This window comes from Somniosus microcephalus, chromosome 4 (assembly GCF_052327205.1).
Source record: "Somniosus microcephalus isolate GS21.2 chromosome 4, FLI_Smic_1.0, whole genome shotgun sequence".
Lineage (NCBI taxonomy): Eukaryota > Metazoa > Chordata > Chondrichthyes > Squaliformes > Somniosidae > Somniosus > Somniosus microcephalus.
The window spans coordinates 201,068,833-201,093,080 of NC_140990.1; the positions used below are offsets into that span (position 1 = coordinate 201,068,833).

The following is a 24,248-nucleotide window of genomic DNA, read 5'->3' on the forward strand; positions in this document are numbered from 1 at the left end:
CAAGTCTGATCCTTATCGCGCCTTGCTGAGCTACCAAGCCTCCCCTTTAGACTCTGGTTCTTCACCTGCTGAGCTCCTAATGGGTCGCAAGTTGCGCACCACGCTACCCTGCTGTGCAAAAGAAAAGCAGAGTAAGGAACTGAGACAGAGACTTCAACTGTTAAAGCTGAAACATAAATCACACTATGACAAGCCATCCAAAACTCTGAAACCATTGACAAGGGATGATGTTGTCAGGATTGAGGATCCAGATGCATGGAACAGGAAAGCTACAGTTCTTGAGGAAGTAGGACCAAGGTCATACACTGTTAGAACTGAGGAAGGTCAGATTCTCAGGAGGAACCGCCGTTCCCTCCTGAAAACACAAGAAACTATCCAAGAGCAAATCGATGACAATGCCGCAACTGAATCTCGTCACTCACCACCAGAACAATCTAACACAAACACACATACAGGCTCTCATGCAAACACATCAGACTTACCTGTGCTGAGAAGATCCACACGAGAAGTAAAAAAAGCCTGATAGACTTAATCTTTGAGTACAAAGAAAACTATAATAAAAGAATGAAAAGCTTAGAGTTCATAAAGTAAAGCTTTGAAAATGTGTTGACTGTTGTGAAGATGTTTATGTCGTTATGATTGATTTTGATTGATATTGATTTTGTTTAACCTCTAAGGAAGGGGGATGTAATGATCAGTAACATGTCATTCTAGAATGGTACACTAGGTGGAACTGTATGTTTAGTAGGGGGCTACCCACAAGGCAGTAGTCAAGATGGATGCCTGTACACTAGTCCACTTGGCTGAATAAATGACTAGCTCAAGCTGTTCATAATGAAAACGTCTATTTATTTATTTATGAACATAACACAGCCCTCACACTCGCCCTCACTCTGATGCTTTAAACACAACTGACAACACACAGGGAGGGCCCTTGGTCTTGCAACCTCACTCCATCTTTGTCTCCTTCTAAGTATCTATGCTATGCAATCTCTGCACTCACTCCTTCATTCTCACTCAACCTCCACTTGTCTCCCTCATTGCAGGAAAAGAGAGCTCACAACAGGAGAGAGCAAGCCAGTTCAGGAGGAGGGCCGCCCTCATTAGCCTAGCTCACCCCCTGGGAGGAAGTCGTCCTGGAGATTGTCGGGGCTGACAGAGATGCGGAAGTTGGGGAAGGACAGACAGATGCATCCCCGCAAGCTGGTGACAGAATCGTTTTCCATCTCTCTCATTGGCATTGCATGAGTCGCTGATAATGATTCTGAAGCTACATCATATGGACTTATGATCATCTGCAAAATGCAATGTGCATGTAACCTTGGCATCACATCTCTAACTTTTTCCTTGACTCCCCCACAGGACCATTGAGATCCCCGTCCCCAGTGTGCAGGAGGAAGAGCCTGAGATGCCAGACTCCTCAGAGGAATCTACAACCTCCGAGGGCACAGCGTCAGCAGAAATAAGCGCACACAGCACCAGCGCAGACACTCACACCTCGGTGGGACCTTCGGGACATAGAGTAGAGTTGTCACCTGGTGTATTACAGCTCACAAGTGAGCATCAGCAGATTGTGGAGACAGGGACAGCAGTGGAGAGTCCTCGTCGGAGGGCGCAGGACTCTGCCAGCTCGGCTCAGCTGCATGTCGACCCTCTGCCTCTGGGTCCATCCGTAAGATCAGAGGTGATGGAACTCCATGCACAGATGCAGGAGTCTCTGGCAGGTTTTGTCTCCAGGTTCGCTGCGCATGTGGAGCGAATGGAGGAGTCTATAGCGAACATGAGCAGAGCCTTTGTGGAGTCATTGGCGCATGAACACATCAACACGGAAAGGATGGCTACCTACGTGGAAATGATTGCTGCCTCCGTGGTAAGGCTGGCTACCGTAGAGGAGAGGATGGCTACAGTAGGAGAGGAGGGCTGCGGTAGAGGAGAGGAGGGCTACGGGCATGGAGGAGGTTAGTCGCCAGGGTATGGAAAACATGGTGAGTGTTCAGAATAGAATGACATCTCTGGAGGAGCGATGGGCATCCTGAACAGAGAAACCAGACCTTCATGGAAGTCCTTCTGAGTAGGACTGCCATTGTAGATACGGGTCCCCATGGCCCCCCTGATGTGCAGCAAGCGGCTCTCAAACCACTTGCAGGCACTGAGGGGACCTGACCCATGAGAGGGAGGTTGGTGGCATACCTCAAGGAAGTGGGGGCTCCTCTCCAAGCGCTCACACTTCCATGCCATTGCAGAGCCCTCGGTCAGAGCCCCGCCGGAGTCCACATTCAACTGACATAGACGTCTCAACTCCTGCACAGCCGCAGGAGCAGCAGACTGCTGACGAGCCCTCACAGGTTCGCCCCCCAGAGGACGCCCACCAAAGGTGTCGAGACAGGAGCAGCAGGAAAGTGAGCAAGGGGCCTCCACATCTGCTGAAGCCACAGGGGAACCACTACGTAGGAGCACGCGTAAGAGGAAAATAAAGCACAAATAGTCACAAGGGTAGTCACTTGGGTGAAATGTGTATTTTGTAAAAATGCCATCAGTTGTTTGTTTTGCATAAAAATTCTGATGGCAACTGCTGCAGTTCTGGCGTGTCATTTCGCAAATGGGGCTTTCACATTGAGGGCTTAGGATTACTTGCAGTTGTCAGGATGCTGGTCAAATAGCTCGGAATCCGCAGGGTTTGGCCATTGTCGATGCTCAGGTAAGAAGCTGCGAGGCAAAAGAGTTTGATTTACTAGGCTAAGCAAATCTAGCCAGGATGAGTGCGTTCCTTGCATCCCGGGCAGCAATGTTCTCGCGTAATGCTGCCGCTGGTTGATGAGCCTCTGCAGGATGCTCGTTCTTGCTGCCCTCCTCCTCCTCATCATCTGTGGAGGGTATGTGAGGAGCCACTTGCTCCTCAGGAATCTGCAAGCCATGACGCTGTGCCGTGTTGTGGAGTGCACAGCAAACCACGATGATTCTGGAGACCCTGGCTGCTGAGTACTGTCGGGCTCCACCTGATCTATCCAGGCATCTGAAGCGCATCTTCAGCAAGCCGATGGTTTGCTCGATTATGGATCTAGTGGAAATGTGGCTGGAGTTGTAGCGCTTCTCAGCTTCGTTGGCTGGCCTCCTCAACAGCGTCATTAGCCAAGTCCTCAGGGGATAGCCCTTGTCTCCAAGCAGCCATCCGTGAAGTTGGTCTGGAGGACTGAATAGCGGAGGCACACTAGACTGGCGCAGTATGAAGGAGTCATGGCAACTGCCAGGGTACTTGACACAAACATGAAAATCTCCTTCTTGTGGTCACACACCAGCTGAACGTTAAGGGAGTGGAAGCCCTTGTGGTTGATAAAAATATCTGGATTGCGATGGGGTGCCTTAAGGGCCACATGTGTGCAGTCAACGACGCCCTGCACCCTTGGAAAGTCTACCAGATGAGCTAATCCAACCGCTCGTGCCGTCACATTTGCGCGATCCCTGGTGAAATGGATGGGATTGTGCACGAGGGCAAAGAGGGCATCGGTTACCTGCGTGATGCAAGTGTGTGCGGCCGACTGGGAGATGCCGCTGATGTCTGCTGCTGATCCCTGGAATGAGCCGGAGGCAAAAAAGTTGAGTGGTGAATTTGATGGCCACTGATAAGGAGTGTCCACCTGGTTCTCTGGGCAGCAGGTCTTGCTGTATCATTGCGCAGATGTCAGTCACTACCTGTCGACAAAGTCAGAGCCGCCTTTGGCACTGCTGCTCAGTCATGTTGAGGTAGCTGACCCTGTGTCTGTAGACCCTGTTTGGGGGATATCTCCTGCGCCGACGGGCTTCCATGCGCTGGCCCCTTCTGGCCTGTGCTGCCTCAGGTGGGTGAGCAGCAGCCTGTCGTTCCTGCCCCTGCTGCTGCTGTTATTCCTGGTTCTGCTGCTGCCGCGCCTGGTGCTGGAGGTCCTCTAATGCCATGAAGGGAAGGAAAAAAAGGCCTCCCATGTTTCTGGTAGATGCCTCAGTTGAGGAAGCACTGAGTGAGGGTGGCGAGAGGGGTTTCGCAGGAGGTCACACTGGAGAAGTGTGTGAGGCTCCAACCTTCCACAGGTGTGGTTAAGCCTGGTAAAAGTTGCCCCAGGCCTGAGACAACAAAGTCCTGCCACCTGCAAATGATGACTGATCAAATCTCCTCTTTAATGGTTGACCTGCAGCTGATAGTCAGCAAGCCAATAGTGCTCACGCCAGGTTTCACAGGCGTGATCCCCACCAGGCGTGTTTTATGTGGGAAAAGGGTTAAACAGGCAAGGACCTGTTAAAATGGGATTATAAAGGCCAATTAATGCTGTTGAAGGGCCCTAAAGTCCCCTGTTGGGACCATCAGACACGCCTGGGTTAAAATGGCTAGGTGTCGGGGACCAGGCGGGGGTCCCGACCCCCAGGTTTTGCAATTTTAACCCCCCACATGTCTCAAAGCCCGCCTGACGGCTGAGTTAAAATTGAGCCCAAAGAATCAGCACTTCACTTGAGAAAAACAACACTGAAAAGCAATTAAATTAAAAAATATATTGATTTTTTTCCCATGTACTCAGTTGACACTATATAAACAATGTAGTCACTCATAAATAAAACAAAATGCCATCCAGCAGCTTGCAGGTGAGTACTTTTATCCTGGTCACTCTAAATTATAAATTAATTCAAATTTCTTGAATAGAACAAAATGTTTTTCCACTTAACATCTCAGTATTATTTGTGCTAAAGAAATGGCCTTCAGTCAGTAATTTTTTTGAAATTGTATTTCCAATTGCATCATTTATAACTCTTTACTTGGATTGTAGAAAAACACAAGAAAGAATTAATATAATCAACAACTAAATGAAGGAAAGAAACACCATGAAAACACAGGCTGTAGACAGAAAAATGTAAGAGAACTATATACATTTACAGCATAGAAGGAGGTAATTCGCTCCATCAGTGTGTGCTGGCTCTTTGCTAGAGCAATCCAAAATTAATCCTGCTTTCTACTCATAGACCCTGCATCTTTCTTTGCATCAAATATTTGTTGACTTTTTCCCTTAAAAAATGCAATGCCCTCTGCTTCAGTTGCTCTCTGGCAAAGCATTCCATGCTCCAATGACTCTGTGTAAAGAAAGCTCTGTTAACCTCCATCCTCACTCTCTATAGTGATTATTTTCATTTTACTATTTTAAATTAATGACCCTTTATCATTGAGACTCCCCAATCACAGAAAATAGACTGTCCATATTTTCTATATCCAAACCCTTCATAATTTTAAACCCTCTTAGGGCGCTAACGGGAGGCGCAAAGCAACCGAATTGTTCCCCCTTTGTGTCATAGTGTTGTAGCCCAACTTCTGCCCACGCTCCCTTTCAGCACAACTCTTGCTTAAGTGTGGGATCACTTAATTTACACTTAAATTGGAAATCTTACTCAGAGAAGCACCAAGGATGAACATTATGCTGTGAAAATTTCACACTGGTGCAGTACAGGGTCTTATTTGAGGTGCTTCTGGACACTGTACAAGAAAAAGCTTCTTGCCTGATAGGTGATACTTCATTCATTCATTGGCTTTAGCTTTCTAGTACCTTTCTATTTGATTAAAACGACCATGTGTATTCGCCCACTGAATCTCCTTCAAGCTTCAAATACACAATTCTACGTGTTTTCCCTCCACCGTGAATCCTCACCATGTTGAAAAGACAACTAATCCCACTGTCTCTTCATGTAGCTTATTCTTTCGTAGAACCTCAAAACTATGGTACCCCTTACCTTATTCAACCTTTCCTTCCTGCTTTAATCTATATGCTTTTAAACCCAAGCTTTGCATTACTGAGTCCCATTTCTTGAGTTACGTCGTCTTCTCTCTAATCTTTTCAGCCTTGTTGGTGTTCTGCATTATGGCTGTTTACATAGGTTATTCTATTTAAACATTTGTCTGTAAGTTATTTTTGGGCAATATGTATAAAGATGTGTATATATATCTGTCTTAATGTCATTAGCCAGGGCATAGTTAGATAGATAGTATAATACTAAATCAACTTAGCTTCAATTGTGACAATGACTGACTGTTACCGAGTCCTAAATTTGGCAATAAACGTTTCAATCCTTTTTATCACACTGTATGGACTTCTGTTTCAAGTCTGCTTAAAACTAATATCTTGTTATCTATTGCTGAAGATAAAATGTTCTCCAACATTACCTAAGTAAGCTGCCTGACTCGTAGACTCCGCCAATCCATCCCGCCGCAAGTCCTTCCCAGCATCCCCTGGGGTAGAGCAGTGTGCTGGAGAATTCTCTAACATGAAGTTTTTGCTGCGAGAAGTGCTGATGATTCGTGGTGGAAGGAGGATATTGATTACAGTCTGTAACAGCAGGAAAACCTCAGGCTGCTCCAAGTTAGGACTGTCTATACCGCAGAGGAAGATTAATGTCATTTAAGAAAATTTCTAGCAATCAACAGTGAGAGATTCATATTACTACAATTTTACTTCAAATCAGAAAGCACTAGTACAACTTTTAATTGATAAACTTTTAATGGATGAATTTAAAATTGAATTGCTCTCATCACTTTATCCCTTTACTGTGCCTTTCCACCTCCAAGTTGATCTCCTTCAGCTGGGAGAGTGGCCGATCTGGACCACAGATCTTTGCACAATCACAGTCAACTATGATCCACAAACAGGAACTATGCCTCTGATTAAAAAAAAGGATATATCTCCTTGCCTGTTACCTTGTACCTTTAACTTGTAGCTCCCTGCTACCGCAAGATGCCATTTGTAATGATCTGAATGAAAGATGCAAAATCTGCCCATCAACAGCAATAAAGCCTAAATATTAGTTGAGGTCCAGATTTAATCTGGGGCCCGCTAATTTGAAGTCCAATATTCTATGGCTAGAGGTACTGGGTTATTATCGGGAGATACTTTCAACAACTCTTTCTACAATTACAAGCCACCTCTTTCTAAGGGTCATGCTAGATTGGATTTTATTTTACCTTCTACCTATCAAAAATAATGGAATTTTATTTGTAATATATTTATGATATCTATTGTTGAAACAGAAGTTATGCTTTAAAAAAACAAATCCAGCCAAAAATCATGACGCTTTGCTATTATGAATAAGTTATCTAGCAATCTGTATACAATGCCTGATTTTTTTTGTTGGTGCAAAGTTGTTGTATAACTTACAGCAAACTGCCTTTTTTTGATGTCTGTGATTGTTTTTTTCAAACTGAACAGAAGACAAGATGCATAAAAGTAACTACTGCTTTTAAATATTATTATATAACAACAGACCTTTGCTCCCAGTTCCAACTGTCAGCACGAATGGTATCAGAAGATTCAGAAGCATCCCTTCCCTTCTTTCTTGATTAGTAAATGGGGAAATCACATGGCTTAAAGGGAAGTCTTCTTTCAAAGCCTTTCATCAAAAAAAATATTACTTCACTTGGAATATGTTAAATAGCTCCTAAAGCATTTCAAATAGCTGTATAACAGGATAAACGTCCACTGTTGATGTGATCTTTAGACATAAAAAGGCCCAGTGTCATGGTTGGAAACTTGTAGGGTTACATTTTATGATATATGCCTCTGTCAAATCTAGATAAGAAGACTGATGGTTAGTTCAATTTAACATAAGGGTTTTAGCAACAAAAACAAAAAATTCTGGAATTGTACAGCAGGTTAAGCAGCATCTGAGAAAGAAAGGTTGCATTTTTTGTGTAACCCTTCATCAGAATCCAAGGGGGTAATTTTAACTTAAGTCGGCAAGTGGGAAATTGACAGGATCGGGTCAGGTGCCCATTTTACTTTCTATTAACTTCAATGGAAAGTATAATCGGGCGGTGTGTAAAATGAACAGCTTTTAGTGGAGAAATTTACCAAGAGTTGCTAGCCCACTGGGCAATAGGTTAAAATAACCCCCCAAATATTTAACTTCAGCCATGACACTGGGCCTTTTTACATTAAATATTCTCTGATATTAATCAACCTGCTGTGTATTTTCAACATTATCTGGTTTTATTTCAGGTTTCCAGCATTCACAGTATTTCTTTTTAACTATTAAATGGACATCAGTGCTCTAGCCAACTCTCCATTTCTTGAAATACCTAACTTTTTATAAGAGGACAAAGTAGCTCAATTTTTTGAACTCAAAAGCAAATAAAAAATGTGATAATAAAAATATATATTTAATTGGATTCCGTCTGATTTCTCCATTTCAAGCTGTGTGGATTTTCCCCTGAAAAAGACTCAACGCAGTGAATTGAAATGTCCAAGAAACTCTCAACATTGTGTGTGTGTGTGTGTGTGTGTGTGTGTGTTTATGTTTTGTTTTGATTATCCAGTAATAGTGTTCTGTTTGTACAAAATACCATGGGGGTAGAACTTACGCAGGGTTCTCCCAATCTTCCAATGTAACTTTGGTGGAAACTCTGGAAAAATGACACAAATGTACATTTATGCCGCTTCTCCAGGGTTTCTGTCGTAGTTACAGTGGGAGATTGGGAGAAACCCCCAGGAAATTTTACCCCCACCCCCACCCATGACTTTAAGCAACAAAATAAAAATACCTGAATCTGTAATGCCACAAGCCTAACGACAGCTGTGCTGAAGGGTAGAGGAGGAGAAAGATATGGACTCAAGTGTAGAAGAGGTAGGCCATCAGCAACACTAGATGGTCCAACAACACCCATTACCTATAAATAACAAATGAGAGAATTTATATCTCATTGTGATGATTCAGACAGGCACCATTTCCTGCAATCTTTTGTAACTTTTTTTGTTCAATACTTTTCTGTAAATAACTGAAAAGAATAGGAGTATGTTTTCTTTCTAGGTTTATTTATATGTTACTTTAACTGGAAAGCACGCTGTACACTATCCTATTTCATTTCCATACTTAGAAGTGTTAAACTATTCATGGTAGAATGCTCGCTTGTTTAACAATTTCTTCTAAACAAAAATTGTAAGTTGCTTTTTGTACTCTACTGTTAAGCTTTAGATGTAAATGGGCCTGTTGTGATGCCTCAGTTACGGAAATAGCTGAGCCATACAGATCAGATAGCTCCCAGAATTAATCCCCAGTGCGGAGGGTGCTACAATTTGTGTCAGCAGCCTGGTATTAAGGATGGGAAAAATGCCTTGATTTCCTTCTCTTGTTCGTTATTCATTGACCCCAGCTGTAAGTATGCATGAGTAGAGGTCAGGTCAGTCAATGCCTTCAGTACAGGGGGAGTCGAGAGGGCAGAATTGATGGAGGGAGAAAGAAAGAAATATCAGATGTACCCAAGAGGTGGGTTACAGCCATGGTGCCACTTTAGTTATGAATGTTCTCCCCCTTTTCTCTCCTGAGGATGATAACTCTTACTGGGATAGGATTCTGTGGGAGCCAGTTAAATTCTGTAGTGAATGCTATTCAACCACTGAATGCAAACCTGGTTTCACCTGATATCCAGACACATATGGGTTTACTGGACAGCATTCAGGAGCAGGGAGCGTGGGCGAATATTTTCTCCCCTCTCTCGTCTGTCAGCATGGAGACCAATTGCAGTGCTTCAACTGCTACCTTATCCGAGATCAGATAAATCAGTATGGATTGGGAATTGAAGCTGGGACCTTTTGGTCTGTTTGGCTCAGTGCTAGACTAGGTGGTGTCTTTCCTTGAAGAGCTTTGTTAACATAGTTAAAGATATTATTAAAGTTCGACAGGCATTGGTTAAATCTCACTGCTTACCAGCTACTCACCAAATTGACACAAACATTAATCAATGACCTGAGGTGCGGTAGGAACGAAATGATCGGCTGCCTTTGAAGGGTTAAACAAATGCCTTCAATTAAACTACTAGCAGCTTCCCACTCCACCTGGCGCCTGGAGAACAAAGTTAAAGATCAGCCAGAATCTGACAAAATATTCCAAAGTTCTTTGCTAATTTATTACACGTACAACCATGTACACATACCTTAGAAGTCTTGCATCTAACATGTCTGTCACATTTCAAAGTATCATACTTGAGTGTCACACATGCAAAATGTTTGCAAATGCTTGCATCCAATTGGTTCAAATATCATATTCATAAAAAACAAATCATAACTGAGCAATCATAAAAAAAAAGTATAAGGAAGAGAGGAAGTCAGTTATTTCCTGCTGGTTTCTCCTGGCCTCAATAACCTGGCCTGTCCCCAACCTGGAACCTGGTCTAGAGATAAACTTCACTGCACAACAGCAGTTAGCCTTTAACTGACCTCAGGATGTCCTGATTTAGAGCACTTCCCCCACATGAAGTATACGTTGTGGCCTTAAAGGGGCAGCGGACATCTAGGAAAAACCGATCAAACTCATCTTGTTACAAATACACTAGGGCAGGTTTTAACAACTGCCTCCCCTCCCCTGCCCAGCAGGAACAGTGTGGGCAGGAGGTTAAGGTAGTGGTGAGGGGGGGCGGGGGAGAGGTGGCTGTCAAGCTGCATTCCCGGCACGCTCCTGGCCCCTACCATCTTTACTTAACTTAATTCAGGCAGGAAGGCAGGCAGAGGCTTTCTTTACATTGAAATGTCACGGCCCAAAGATGTCATTGGCGTGGTGAAGGAATTTTAACTTCCAGAATTCGGAGGTTCCCACAGGGCCAAGCCCGACAGCAGAACCACGGTAGAAGTCGCGAAGTGGCCAGAAGAGGCCAAATTAAGTTTTAAAAAATCACTTCTATGTGGAATCCTTGTAGGCCAGGAGAATAAGGAGTGCTCCCTTGGACCCCCCGCAAGGTGCCTCTCCATCCCAACGCCAGCATCGGCTGCCAAAGCCCCAGCCCAGCGCTAACTTTATGCTACAGACCGTTCCCTTGGGTCCCCGATGTCCTCAGGCTCCGATCCAATTTTTGCTCCCGCCCGCTGGTCCTGCGTCACTCCAGTTGGTTTTGGGCGGGAGACTGCCCTGGATGATTTAAAAAAGGCCTGGGAGTTAAAATGGCTGAGCTCCCCCACCCCCACTTGCAATCAACCCCATTGTGTATTATGGTGTATACACTCCTTGTTATAAAACAACATGCCCTCTGACTTACCATGAGCAATGACAAGGTTAATCCAAAAGGTATTAAACGCAAGGGGTAAATTTGCAAGAATTCAGTCTCACTGAAGCATCATTTGATGGGAGCATGGATTGCAGATAGGTCATTTAACACTATAGGGCTGTACTCCTACTCAGTGAGGCTCCTTGCAAAATTTATCCAATAGTGCTTTGGTGAATTCAGTACTTATAAAAATTAGGCAAAAATTAGACAATAGCTGAATCTGAAGAGACAGCTGCAGCCTCAAGTAAAATTTTAACCTTAGACATAAACACACATTCCAGTTCTAACTATAACTCTCCAGAATTCTATATGCCCATATTAAAACTCGATGTGGAATTTATAGGGAGCCATTAGGGAAGCCCCTGGTATCTCTCAGTTCTACCCTTGGTTCACTGTATCAGCCTTGGTTCACTGTATCACTGGGTGAGACAACTAATTTCATGCCAAACTCATTTTACATGAAACCCTTACAGCTGGCAGAAGGAGAAGACTTTCATTCCATTAGTCTGCACTGAATTTAACATCAGATCCTAGAAGTGAAAGGAGAATATGCTAACCCAGTGCACTATCTAGTCCATGTTACCGATTATTTCAGTGCATTTTGATGTATTTAATTCAACAGAGATTTATTTGTGTCTGTTTCAATTAATAAACTGGATTTACAACATAATACATTTCTGATATCTGGTGGCAGTTTCCGCTTTGGGCGCAATCGGCAATCTGGGCACAAATTGCGATCGAAATTGCGCTAGTTTTCCGAAGTGAAGTTATGGTTCAAGTTTCAGCTCAAAGTCATTTGCATAATCACAAACTTAAAATCTTCCATGAAGCAGCGCTTTAGAATGCTTCTTGCATTAAAAAGTATTCCTTGATTTATTTAAGAGTGGTAAGCTGGTGCTGTTTGATTAATACAGCTGAAAATGGGCTTATCACAAAAAATAAGCATTTTAATAAGTGTCTAGTCCACCACCTATGAGTAATCTTATTTTAAATACCTAAAAATGACTTTACAAAACTATACAGAACCATTTACTAGTTTTATTGGTGTACACTTATCAGTTTCTTAGTAAATTAAATACTTAATATTTTAAAACTTTTTAAAAGGTGCCTCTGCACCTAAAAACCCAGCTTAATTAGAAGAGCCTCCTCGTAGGGCCACAAATGGGTACAATTGGCGGAAACTCGGCATGCTCATTAATTCGATCTGGGGTGATGGCCAGTTATATGGGTGGGGCCGGCTTCCACGCAATTTTTTTTTAAACCAGCGTAAAAGATTGCGGAAACACTATCTGCGCTGGAAACTCCTCGGCTGGTTTGGCCGAATTGCGCAAATCTATCCTCTGCTGTTTATGCTTAATCTGTTGTACAGCAAAAGCTAGTTACAGTAACAAACTTATGGAAAAAGACAAATTAGTTCTTATTAGAGGGCATTTTGTCAAGGTTTGAGCTTAAGCTGACAATTTAATTTGGACCATAACCAAGAAGATTATAATGAGACATTTGTAATACCATACTCCATTGTAACAAGCTTCACTTGTGGTGGGGTTTGTCTTATTAGAGCCAAAATTATTGTTACTCACCCTTACATAAAGGAGCAATAAGAAAGGGCCCATATTCATCTCCCTCTTACCTTGATGCCCAGCCTGTATTCCTATTGTTCTGCTGAATCAGTAATTTTTAAAATCTTCATCTCAGCAACAACCACCATAATTTTTTTTAAAATTCAGATTAATTAGATCATTAAGGATCTCTGCACTGGTGGGATGTTTATGGATGAAACTATTAACTGCACAAGTACTCTGCAAATTGCATTAGAAAGGGAACCTCTATGGAATAGTTTCAGAAAAATAGCCACTAGGTCCAGGAGTTTCCACGCATGTGGGCCCAAATACAAGTTGACTTGGGCTTAAAACAAATTACGTGGCTTAAAAGATCACGGAAGTTTGGGGTAAGTGAGTTACGTGCTTAACTACAATACAACCAAGTCTCCTCGATCTTTTACATCCACCCATCAAACACTCTGTCCGAATAAATCTCCACCCACAAAACTGCTCACACCCCGGCTCTCAAATGCAAGTATCCTCCCATTGTGCTTGCGCGGTGGGGGTGGGGGAGTGGGGTCTCTCAACATTGCGACCAGATTTTCAGGCCCAGCAGGAAACAAAGTCATTTTTCTGGTCTTTTCATTTCAACTTTTTATCCTCAGAGACCTGCTCTCTATTTGCTGTTTCTTTTAATCTATTTCTTTGGCATAAGTATAAGTCAAATTAAAAATTTTAAAGCTTCCCCGATTTAATGTTCTTAAACATGCTGTGCCTGTTGTGCATGAATGATGATTAAATGAATTGAAACTTAAGTTTTAAGACTCAAAGAAGAAATACACTGGTATGGGTTTGGCATTTCCTTGGGCCCCGATTATTTTCGCTGATTTATGCCTATTTTACGTTCGGGCGTATTCTAATGAGATTGGGAGGATACTTGGGCATAACTTGACATCGGCAAAATGGGTGCAATATTGGGCACATTTTCGGTTCTAAATTCTGGATTGTGCCCAAGAAGAAAACCCAAGGTCCAGGTCAATAATTATACTGGCCCAGATTTTCCTGTCAAAATAATGCAGAGGGTAACGGCGCATGCTGTTATTTATACACAAATGGTACAATGCCACTTCAGGTGAGGGGTAGCTAGGCAGTTAAATTCAAATATCAAAACGTTGCTGTCCGAGTTGCGCCATTCCGCCGTTAGTTTCACAAAAACAGCATCTTGCTATCTGCCTCACCATTGAAATGTATTCAATGGCGTGAAGTTACTGTACTTGCGCGGTAGGTATGAACTAAACTCAACACAAAGTTAAGTCTTGTCGATTCCAGTCCAAGTACCTTTTAACAACGTGATAAGTGTTAATTACTGCCAATCAACCTCTCTGGCACTGAAGGGGGAAAACTCGCCACTGCTGGAGTCATACCTAGTGCTAAGGAAGATGGTTGTAATTTTTAGAGGCCAATCATCTCAGCCCCAGGACAACACTGCAGGAGTTCCTCAGGGCAGTGTCCTAGGCCCAACCATCTTCAGCGGCTTCATCAATGACCTTCCTTCCATCATAAGGCCAGATATGGGGATGTTCGCTGATGATTGCACAGTTCCATTTGCAATTCCCCAGATAATGAAGCAGTGCCTGCATGCAGCAAGGCTTGGACAACATCCAGGCTGGGCTGATGTGTGGCACGAATGTTACTTGTCACATAAGTGCCAGGCAATGGGCACGTCTAACAAGAGAGGGTCTAACCACCTCCCTTTGACATTCGACGGCATTACCATTGTCGAATTCCCCACCATTAACATCCTGGGGGGTCACTATTGACCAGAACCATAACTGGACCAGCCACATAAATACTGTGGCTACAAGAGCAGGTCAGAGGCTGGGTATTCTGCAGTGAGTGTCTCACCTCCTGACTCCCCAAAGCCTTTTCATCACCTACAATCCTTGAATCTGATTGGTTAAGGAGATACACTGTTGGTTGCGCTGTTCACTCAGGTCTCAGATGTCCTTATTTCCCTCACTGCACTATTATCAGCTCGCACTTTCAGCAACTTGCCACGCAAAAAATGTTAAAACCTAAACATGCAAGGGCAAGTCTAATTAACTGCAGATGCCTTTCGATGCCCTGCTACAGCAAAATTTGCCCCAATGTTTATTAGGTTACAACACAAGTTACCTTAAGGTTGGCATCTTGTGAATCTTATTAAACATCCGATCTAATCGTTTTAAGATTAAAATGAGAGCTGGCCGTACAGCTTCTGTAGTCCAATCGGTGATTGGAAGCATTTCCATGATGTATCTCCGAAGTCCATGGCTCTCCATTGTTTGGGTGTCGTATGGTGCAAGCTTTAGAAGGGAATGTGCAATTTCTGCCAACCTAAGATACAATAAACATCAAATTTGTTTAAAAAGCACAAAATACTTTAACTACAGATTCTAAAGGAGTTGACTATTTCCATAACAGAAAAGTAAATTCAATTTTTGACTTCAAATTGTACAGAGAAAGTACTAAGACCAAAGAAGACATCTGTGGGCGCACAGTAAGATACCACTACCAAGATCTATTCTGCTGTCCCCTTTCTAATTACTAACCTGTCTTGGGATGTGCACTACACCAAAGACAATGCAACAGTGAAGATCCAGGGAAACAGCAGCATCTGAAACAGAATACTGGATGCTCTATGGAATGCAGGACAGTTGATAGATTGGGATTATTACCAACATTGCAATTCTGGCAGCAGCTCCCAGAATGTACAGGCTCCTGATGATTCACGGACACATACGTCACACCAACCTACTGTGGATTCAATCTACCTCTTCAAGGGATGTAATGACATCCTGAGTTATTTTCAACATCCAGTGTTTTGTGCATAACAGTGTAGTTTTGTAGAGAAGGTTAAGAGTCTGAATCTACTTCCATATGATGGTAGACTCCTTCAGCATGGTGCCTTTGCTGCACAGGCTTTACAGGGAACGTTTGTAAACTCCTGAATGTGCGCTTTGATTCTGTCATACACGTGTACATTACAGAAACAGGTTCACAACCATCAGAGCTGCATGGTTTTATTGAAAATGAGTTTAAACAGAACTTGAGAAAAAAGTCCCTTTTCTTCTTGTATTGTAGGGGGGGGGGGGCACCTGTTACACGTGATTGGAATCAAAGATGAAGATGATGACACAAATGCTTTCATTACCTTCTGAACTGATGTTAGAGAGATATACTAAGCTATCTTGAAAACTTTGCTAAAATAACTGTGCAGACTGGGTCAGTCTGAAAAAGTTAACAAGAATGTTAGAAGTAAATCTCATCTACGAGCAAAGTACATATTCCTCTCCTATGCCTTTTCCAAAGTAGCAAAGGAGCCATAAATGGAAGGCACCCTGACAAAAGTTTAAATAAAATCTGCTAATATGGCATTAAGATTAAGATACACATTTTAATACTAAGATGACAAGTTTAGAATAAGTGGGATAGACCCTTTAATGTAAAAGTATACCTCATATGTGACTTCACATCAAGTAGTTCAAAAGCAGCGACCCTTGGCTCTCCAGCCATATTCTGGAGAATTTTCAATCTGGGACCACAGTGCTTGAAGAACTCAGTGCAAATATTTAGGAGTGACTCCCGAGGTCTGCGGAATTCCTCTCTTGCTATACGCTCATCCAGTTCTTCAGTTGGAAGACTCTGGCCCTCTTCTAACAAATGAAGGTTATCTCTGCAGATCAACAATAATTTCATTTTATTATCAAGTAAAATGAGAAATTTCATCATCATCTGTAATCATCGACAATGATCAACCAATCAACTAGCGACTTTTGAAATTCAAAATCCAGCAATTTCCTACCTAACACCATCATGGGAGCACAATCAAAACAAGGACCAAAGCGGGTCAAGAACACGGCCCACCACCTTCTCAGGACAAGTAGGGATGGATAATAAATTAAGCCTATCCGTGCCATGAACAAAGTTTTTTTTAAAACGGAGGTGTTGTGGAGTATATTGTTGTATGGCTGTATTTGCATTTCTTCACAGAATGAATTCCTAAACTCAGCAATACCATCAGTTGGGGATGCTGAGTTGAGGCTAAATGTTTCTCCACAGAAAGGCATACAAGACCTGAGGTTGAGTCACTAGTCAATCTCAAGCACTTCCAAATAAATTACCTTTTTTTTGCTCTAGTCTGGAACGAGTGACCTCCGTGCACCACTCTTCCCTATACACTATATAAATGTTTTGTTGTTTATAATGTCATTTCATCCTGATCCAATAAGGTCTGTCGGAGACCAGTTCAAAAGGCAGGCTACAGTATAGCAGACTACTTGCATGCAGTAGGCAGGCTTGGGAATTTGTCACTGAGCTGGTCCTGTGCACCAGATAGCATGCACCAGGACACTACTTTGCATCATAATCAGGAGATTGACAAATCCCCAGGACTTGATGGTTTCCACTCCAGGGTTTTAAAAGATGAGTAAATTGCAGTTGTTTTAGCCTTAATCTTCTAAAGCGCTCTTGATTCAGGAATGGTCCCTTCAGATTGGAAAATTGCAAATATAACTCCATTACTTAAGAAAGATGAGAGAGAGAGAAACCATGAAATTAGAGATCTGTTAGTCTAACATCTACTGTGGGTAAGTTATTGGAATCTATAATTAAGGACAGAGTTGACTGAGCACTTAGAGAGATTTGTAAAGGGCAGGTCATGTCTAACAAACTTAATTGAATTTTTTGAGAAAGTAACTAAAGTAGTAGACAGGGGACTATGGATGTAGTTTATATGCACTTCCAGAAGGCATTCGATAAGGTTCTACATAAGGAAGTATTAGTTAAAATTAAAGCTCATGGAATCATGAAAAGCACAGTGGCATAGTGGTTAGCACTGTTGCCTCACAGCACCAGGGGCCCGGGTTCGAATCCGGCCTCGGGCGACTGTCTGTGTGGAGTTTGCACATTCTCCCCGTGTTTGCGTGGGTTTACTCCGGGTGCTCCGGTTTCCTCCCACAGTCCAAAGATGTGCAGGTTAGGTTGATTGGCTATGATAAATTGACCCTTAGTGTTAGGGGGATTAAATACGCGGGGATAGGGTGGGATATGTGTTGGTGTAGGGGTTACGGGGATCAGGTGGGATATGTGTCGGTGCAGGCTCGATGGGCCGAAATGGCCTCTATCTGCACTGTGGGGTTTCTGTGTTTCTGTGTGTGTGAATTGAAGACAAATTATTGGCCTGGTTAAGAGATTGAATAGGCAGTAGAAGACAGAGAGTAGGAATAATGGGTATGTACTCAAATTGTAAGGAAGTGACAACTGGTGTCTCAAGGATCTGTGCTGGGGCCTCAACTATTCACTATATTTATTAATGACTTAGGTAACACAAGAGAGTCATATATCCATGTTTGCCGATGACACAAAGATTGGTGGTGTGATGAAATATTTCCATTCATCACTGCCTGTGACTGAGATCGGTTTCAGTGTCATTTCCCTTCCCCCAGACCTCATTGTATTGTGTACTGGAATGTGCTGTGTGTAGGGCTCCGCCCATACCTGGCCCCGTTTGTAAGCTAGCTTCAGTCTAGCCCCAATCTCCAGAAGGACGACATCTCGCTCGCTTACGTGTTTCGTTCTAAGTTAATAAAAGCCTTGTTTTGTTCTGCTACCTTCGAGTCTCGGAATTATTGAGGCACATCAATTTTATTAACTTATTTTTTCAACACTATGGATCAACTCCTGAAACCCGAACGTTTGGATTTGGATCAACATGCTCCGGACGCATCAGCACGCTTCGGACACTGGTTTGAGTGTATGGAATTCTTCCTGGACAATTCCGCAGCCGTCAAAGACGCTACGGACGCTGCAAGGATGAGACTCGGAATTCTGCGGAATTGGGTAAGCCACCGGGTTTACCCCCTCATCCAAGATGCCGAGACGTACCTGGCCGCCTGCGACATCTTAAAGGCACATTACCAGCAGCCTACGAATGAGGTGTATGCTAGGCACCTGCTCGCCACCCGCGCACAGCGACCTGGGGAATCGGTGGAGGAGTTCCTAAGCACCCTGAAAATGCTTGGCAAAGACTGCAAGTGCCGAGATGTAAAAGCTGCGGTGTACACTGACGAGCTTGTTCGCGATGCTTTCATCACAGGCCTCAGCTCCACTTACATCCGGCAAAGACTGCTGGAAAAAACGGGGTTGGACCTGAAACAGGCTGCGGACACCGCGCGATCCCTGGATGTGGCCCAGAGAAACTCGGACGCCTACTCTTCAGCCTGCGCCGTCCACGCCGCCACGTGTGCACCGAGGGCGCCGCCATCTTGGAAGGCATCTTCCCCGCCCGACAGCCCGACACCGGCTGGGCCCCGCTCTCCCCCCAGAAGCCCTACGACAGCCGCGACGCGTCAGGGACCCAACTGCTACTTCTGCGGGCAGCCAAAGCACACCAGAAACCTGTGCCCGGCGAAAGGCACCACCTGCTTTAAGTGCGGTAAGAAGGGGCACTTCGGGAAGGTGTGCAGAGGGAACCCCGCCGGAAAACCCGCCACCGCCGCGTGTGCGCCGGGGGAGCGGCCATCTTGGACGCCATCTTGCCCGACCTCGTGGGGTCCGCCATCTTGTATCGATCAGGGCCCTACAGTGGCATCGGTCACAGTGGACCAGACCAGGCCGCACCCGCTATCCAGATCAATGGTGGACATCGAGGTAAACGGGTGCCGGGTTAAATGCTTAATTGACAGTGGAAGCATGGAGAGCTTTATCCACCCAGAACTGGCACAACAACTCTCCCTAAAGGTGGTCCCTACTCAGGGTACCATCTCTATGGCTGACAAAACCCAGACATCGACCATTCTGGGTTACTGCACGGTACAATTGTGCGTTAAGGGAACTGTATATGATAATTTTAAAGTATTAATCATGAAGAACCTATGTGCGAGCGTGATCTTGGGCCTGGATTTCCAGTGCAACCACCAAAGCATCACGCTCAAGTACGGTGGGTCCCAGCCGCCCCTCACAGTGTGCGGTCTGGCTACCCTGAAGGTAAAGCCGCCTTCGCTATTCGCGAACCTTACCCCTAACTGCCGGCCAATAGCGACCAAAAGCAGGAGGTACAGCTGGGAGGACAGGCGGTTTATCGCGACCGAGGTAGACAGGCTCCTGAAAGAGCGCATTATTGAACGCAGCAACAGCCCGTGGCGCGCCCAAGTGGTAGTGGTAAGGGGTAGCGAGAAGAAACGGATGGTGATCGACTATAGTCAAACGATCAACAGGTACACCCTACTAGACGCCTACCCGCTACCCCGCATATCAGAAATGGTGAACCAAATCGCCCAATACCGGGTGTTCTCCACCATCGACCTCAAGTCAGCGTACCACCAGCTCCCTATCAGACCAGAGGACCGCCCGTACACCGCCTTCGAGGCGAACGGACGCCTCTACCAATTCCTCAGAGTCCCCTTTGGGGTGACGAATGGGGTCTCGGTCTTCCAGAGGGAGATGGACCGCATGGTCGACGACCACCACTTGCAGGCAACCTTCCCCTACCTCGACAACGTCACCATCTGCGGTCACAACCAGCAGGATCACGACTCGAACCTCGAGAGGTTCCTGAAAACCGCACAAAAACTCAACCTCACCTACAACGAGGACAAGTGCGTTTACAACACCATGCGCCTCTGCATACTAGGCAGCGTGGTGGAGAATGGGGAAATCGGACCAGACCCCGACCGATTGCGCCCCCTACGGGAGCTGCCCCTGCCCAACACTCCCAAAGCCCTGAAAAGGTGCCTGGGGTTATTTTCTTATTATTCCCAATGGGTCCCCAACTACTCCGACAAAGCCCGCCCCCTCTTGAAAGCATCCTCTTTCCCGCTCTCTGCTGAGGCCCACGCCGCCTTCAAAAGCATTAAGCAGGATATTGAGCGGGCCACGCTATAGGCAGTGGACGAGAACACTCCATTTCAAGTGGAAAGTGATGCGTCTGACTTCGCCTTGGCGGCCACCCTCAACCAGGCGGGGCGGCCCGTAGCTTTCTTCTCGAGGACCCTCCAAGGGCCCGAGATCAGACACTCCTCCGTGGAAAAGGAGGCCCAGGCCATCGTGGAGGCAGTGCGCCACTGGCGCCACTACCTAGCCGGCAAACGCTTCACCCTACTTACCGACCAGTGGTCGGTAGCGTTTATGTTCAATAATAAACAGAGGGGGAAGATTAAAAATGATAAGATTCTTAGGTGGCGGATCGAGCTCTCCACCTTTGAGCACGACATCATTTACTGGCCAGGGGCCCTTAACGAATCCCCTGACGCCCTCTCACGAGGGATGTGTGCCAGCGCCACCGGGGATCGGCTACAGACCCTCCACAACGACCTCTGCCACCCAGGGGTCACGCGGCTGTTCCACTTCATAAAGTCCCGTAACTTACCCTACTCGATTGAGGAAGTTCGGTCCCTGACCAGGAACTGCCGCACTTGCGCTGAGTGCAAGCCTCGGTTCTACCGCCCAGATAGAGCCCACTTAATCAAAGCTACACGGCCCTTTGAGCGGCTCAGCTTAGATTTCAAGGGCCCCCTCCCGTCCGTCGACCGCAATGTTTACTTCCTGAACATTGTAGACGAATACTCCCGGTTCCCATTCGCCTTCCCCTGCCCAGACATGACCAGCGCCACGGTCATTAAATGCCTCAACAGCCTGTTCTGCCTGTTCGGTATGCCGAGCTACATCCATACGGATAGGGGGGGCGTCCTTCATGAGTGAAGAGCTACGCCAGTACATGCTGTCCAGGGGGATCGCCACGAGCCGTACCACCAGCTACAACCCCCGGGGTAACGGCCAAGTGGAGCGAGAGAACGGGACAGTATGGAAAGCAGTCACTCTAGCTCTAAGGACCAAGGGCCTCCCTATCTCCCGCTGGCAGGAAGTCTTCTCGGATGTGCTCCATTCGATACGGTCGCTATTGTGTACGGCCACTAATACCACGCCTCATGAACGAATGTTTGTCTTTCCCCGGAAATCCACCTCAGGCGTATCCATGCCATCATGGCTCTCCACCCCAGGTCCGGTACTCGTGCGAAGGCATGTGAGGGGCCACAAGACGGACCCTCTCGTGGAGCCAGTACACCTACTCCACGCCAACCCCCAATACGCATATGTCCGGCACGCCGACGGAAGGGAGGACACCGTGTCCATAAAAGACGTCGCCCCAGCCGGCATCGACAACAACCACGGCAATAGCGGCAACGACGATCACAGCAACTCTTACCCACCCACTACTCTTTCATCACCCCCGGAAGAACACCGACCAACGGCACCCCCACCAACTACCCCTTCAACAACCCTGGCGGCACCCCCGGCAGAGACCCAGGAGGCTACCGGGGACACCCAGCCGACACCCGCGGCACCGCAACAGCCACGTCGGTCGCAGAGGACTATCAAACCCCCGAACAGACTAAATCTATAGAAGGGGTGAATGTGATTAAATATTTCCATTCATCACTGCCTGTGACTGAGATCGGTTTCAGTGTCATTTCCCTTCCCCCAGACCTCATTGTATTGTGTACTGGAATGTGCTGTATTGTATACTGGAATGTGCTGTGTGTAGGGCTCCGCCCATACCTGGCCCCGTTTGTAAGCTAGCTTCAGTCTAGCCCCAATCTCCAGAAGGACAACATCTCTCTCGCTTACGTGTTTCGTTCTAAGTTAATAAAAGCCTTGTTTTGTTCTGCTACCTTCGAGTCTCGGAATTATTGAGGCACATCAGGTGGCATAGTCAGCAGTGTAGACAGGAGCATAAAATTACAAAGAGACATTGATAGATTAAGTGAGTGGGCAAAACTGACTTAGATAGAACCGAGTATTTTTAAATGGTGAAAGCTAGGAACAGTGGCAGTTCAAAGTGATTTAGAGGCCCATGTACACAGATCACTACAATGTAGTAGTCAGGTACAAAACAATAATCAAAAAGGCTAATGGAATGCTAGCTTTTATAACTAGAGGGCTAGAATATAAAGGGGATGAAGTTTTGCTATAACTATACAAATTCCTGGTTCGACCACATCTGGAGTAGTGTGTACAGTTCTGGGTACCACCCTTTCAGAAAGGATATATTGGCCTTGTAAGGAGTGCAGTGCAGATTCACCAGATGTTACCAGGGCTCCAAGGGTTAGATTATGAGGAGAGATTATATAAATTAAGCTTGTATTCCCTGGAATATTGAAGGTTAAGGGGTGATCTGATTGAGGTTTTTACGATTTTGAAAGATTTCGGTGGGGGAGTCTAGGACAGGGGACATAACCTTAAAATAAGAGCCAGGCTATTCAGGAAAGAAGTTAGGAAATACTTCTTCACATAAATAGTGGTAGAAGTGTGGAACACTCTCCCACAAAAAGCAGATGATGTTAGCTCAATTATAAATTGTAAATCCAAGATCAATAGATTTTTGCTAGCCAAGGGTATTAAGGGATATGGAGCCAAGGCGGGTAGATGGACTTAGGATACAGATCAGCCATGATCTCTTTGAATTGCAGAATAGGCTTGAGGGGCTGAATGGCCTACTCCTGTTCCTATAATCCAAATATTCTCGAGGTCGTTGTTCCGATGGCAGATTAGAAAACCCAAACAAATGGGTCTCTGGTGCCAGGCAGGTCAAGTCATTTAGAAGTCAGAGTGCAACCAATGGCAGGGAACTGTTCAAACCGGCGGCAGTGAGTCAGGAGCAGCCCGACCAGAGCGGGCCTGCGTGGGAACACTGAGCATCGGCGGCAGTTCAAACCGGCGGCAGTGAGTCAGGAGCAGCCCAACCAGAGCGGGCCTGTGTGGGAACACTGAGCATCGGCGGCAGTCCAAACCGGCGGCAGTGAGTCAGGAGCAGCGTACCAGTTCAACAGCGGGGGAGAGAGATAAAAAGTAATCAAAGTGTGACGTCACCAGGAAGCAGGTAAGTGATTGGCTGGTGAGTATTTCTCTCTTTTTTTAAACTTTAACTCTGGTTTATAGTTTCTAAGTTTTCTCTGGTGTAGCAGGGACTGTTGGTAAACCAGTTAACTGTAGTGTAATTAGTGGGATTGATTGATTTAATTTAAATTCAATTAATTAAAGGGTAAGTCATGGCAGGACAGCCGGGGCCCGTGATCTGCTCCTCCTGCGATATGTGGGAAATCAGGGACACTTCCTGTGTCCCTGACAACTACATGTGCAGGAAGTGCATCCAGCTGCAGCTACTGACAGACCGCATTGCGGCGCTGGAGCGGAGATTGGATGCATACTGGAGCGTTCACGATGCTCAGGACATCGTGAATAGCACGTTTACGGAGTTGGACACACCGCAGGTAGAGGTTGGACAGGAAGAAAGGGAATGGGTGACCAACAGGCAGAGTACTAGGCGCAGGCAGGTAGTGCAGGGGTCCCCTGTGGCCATCCCCCTCTCCAAAAGATACACCACTTTGAGTACTGTTGGGGGGGATGGCTTATCAGAGGAAGGCAGCAGCAGCCAACTTCCTGGCACCAGGGTTGGCTCTGCTGCACAGAATGGGAGGAAAAAGAGGGGTAGAGCTATAGTAATAGGGGATTCAATTGTAAGGGGAATAGATAGGCGTTTCTGCGGCTGCAAACGAGACTCCAGGATGGTGTGTTGCCTCCCTGGTGCAAGGGTCAAGGATGTCTCCGAGCGGCTGCAGAACATCTTGGAA

At 45.5% G+C, this 24,248-nt stretch overlaps 1 protein-coding gene across 1 annotated transcript in view; it reads right to left on the minus strand.

Annotated features, from left to right (window-relative positions):
- unc80 (unc-80 homolog (C. elegans)) overlaps positions 1 to 24,248 on the minus strand; it is a 378,796-nt gene that overhangs the window by 49,562 nt on the left and 304,986 nt on the right. Inside the window, exons 51-56 of the mRNA XM_085984208.1 lie at positions 16,076 to 16,294; positions 14,755 to 14,955; positions 9,720 to 9,843; positions 8,546 to 8,671; positions 7,272 to 7,395; positions 6,176 to 6,382 (exon numbers count right to left, since the gene is read on the minus strand). Of these exons, the coding sequence (XP_085840334.1) occupies positions 6,176 to 6,382; positions 7,272 to 7,395; positions 8,546 to 8,671; positions 9,720 to 9,843; positions 14,755 to 14,955; positions 16,076 to 16,294 (1,001 nt within the window). The remainder of the gene's footprint in view (positions 1 to 6,175; positions 6,383 to 7,271; positions 7,396 to 8,545; positions 8,672 to 9,719; positions 9,844 to 14,754; positions 14,956 to 16,075; positions 16,295 to 24,248) is intronic.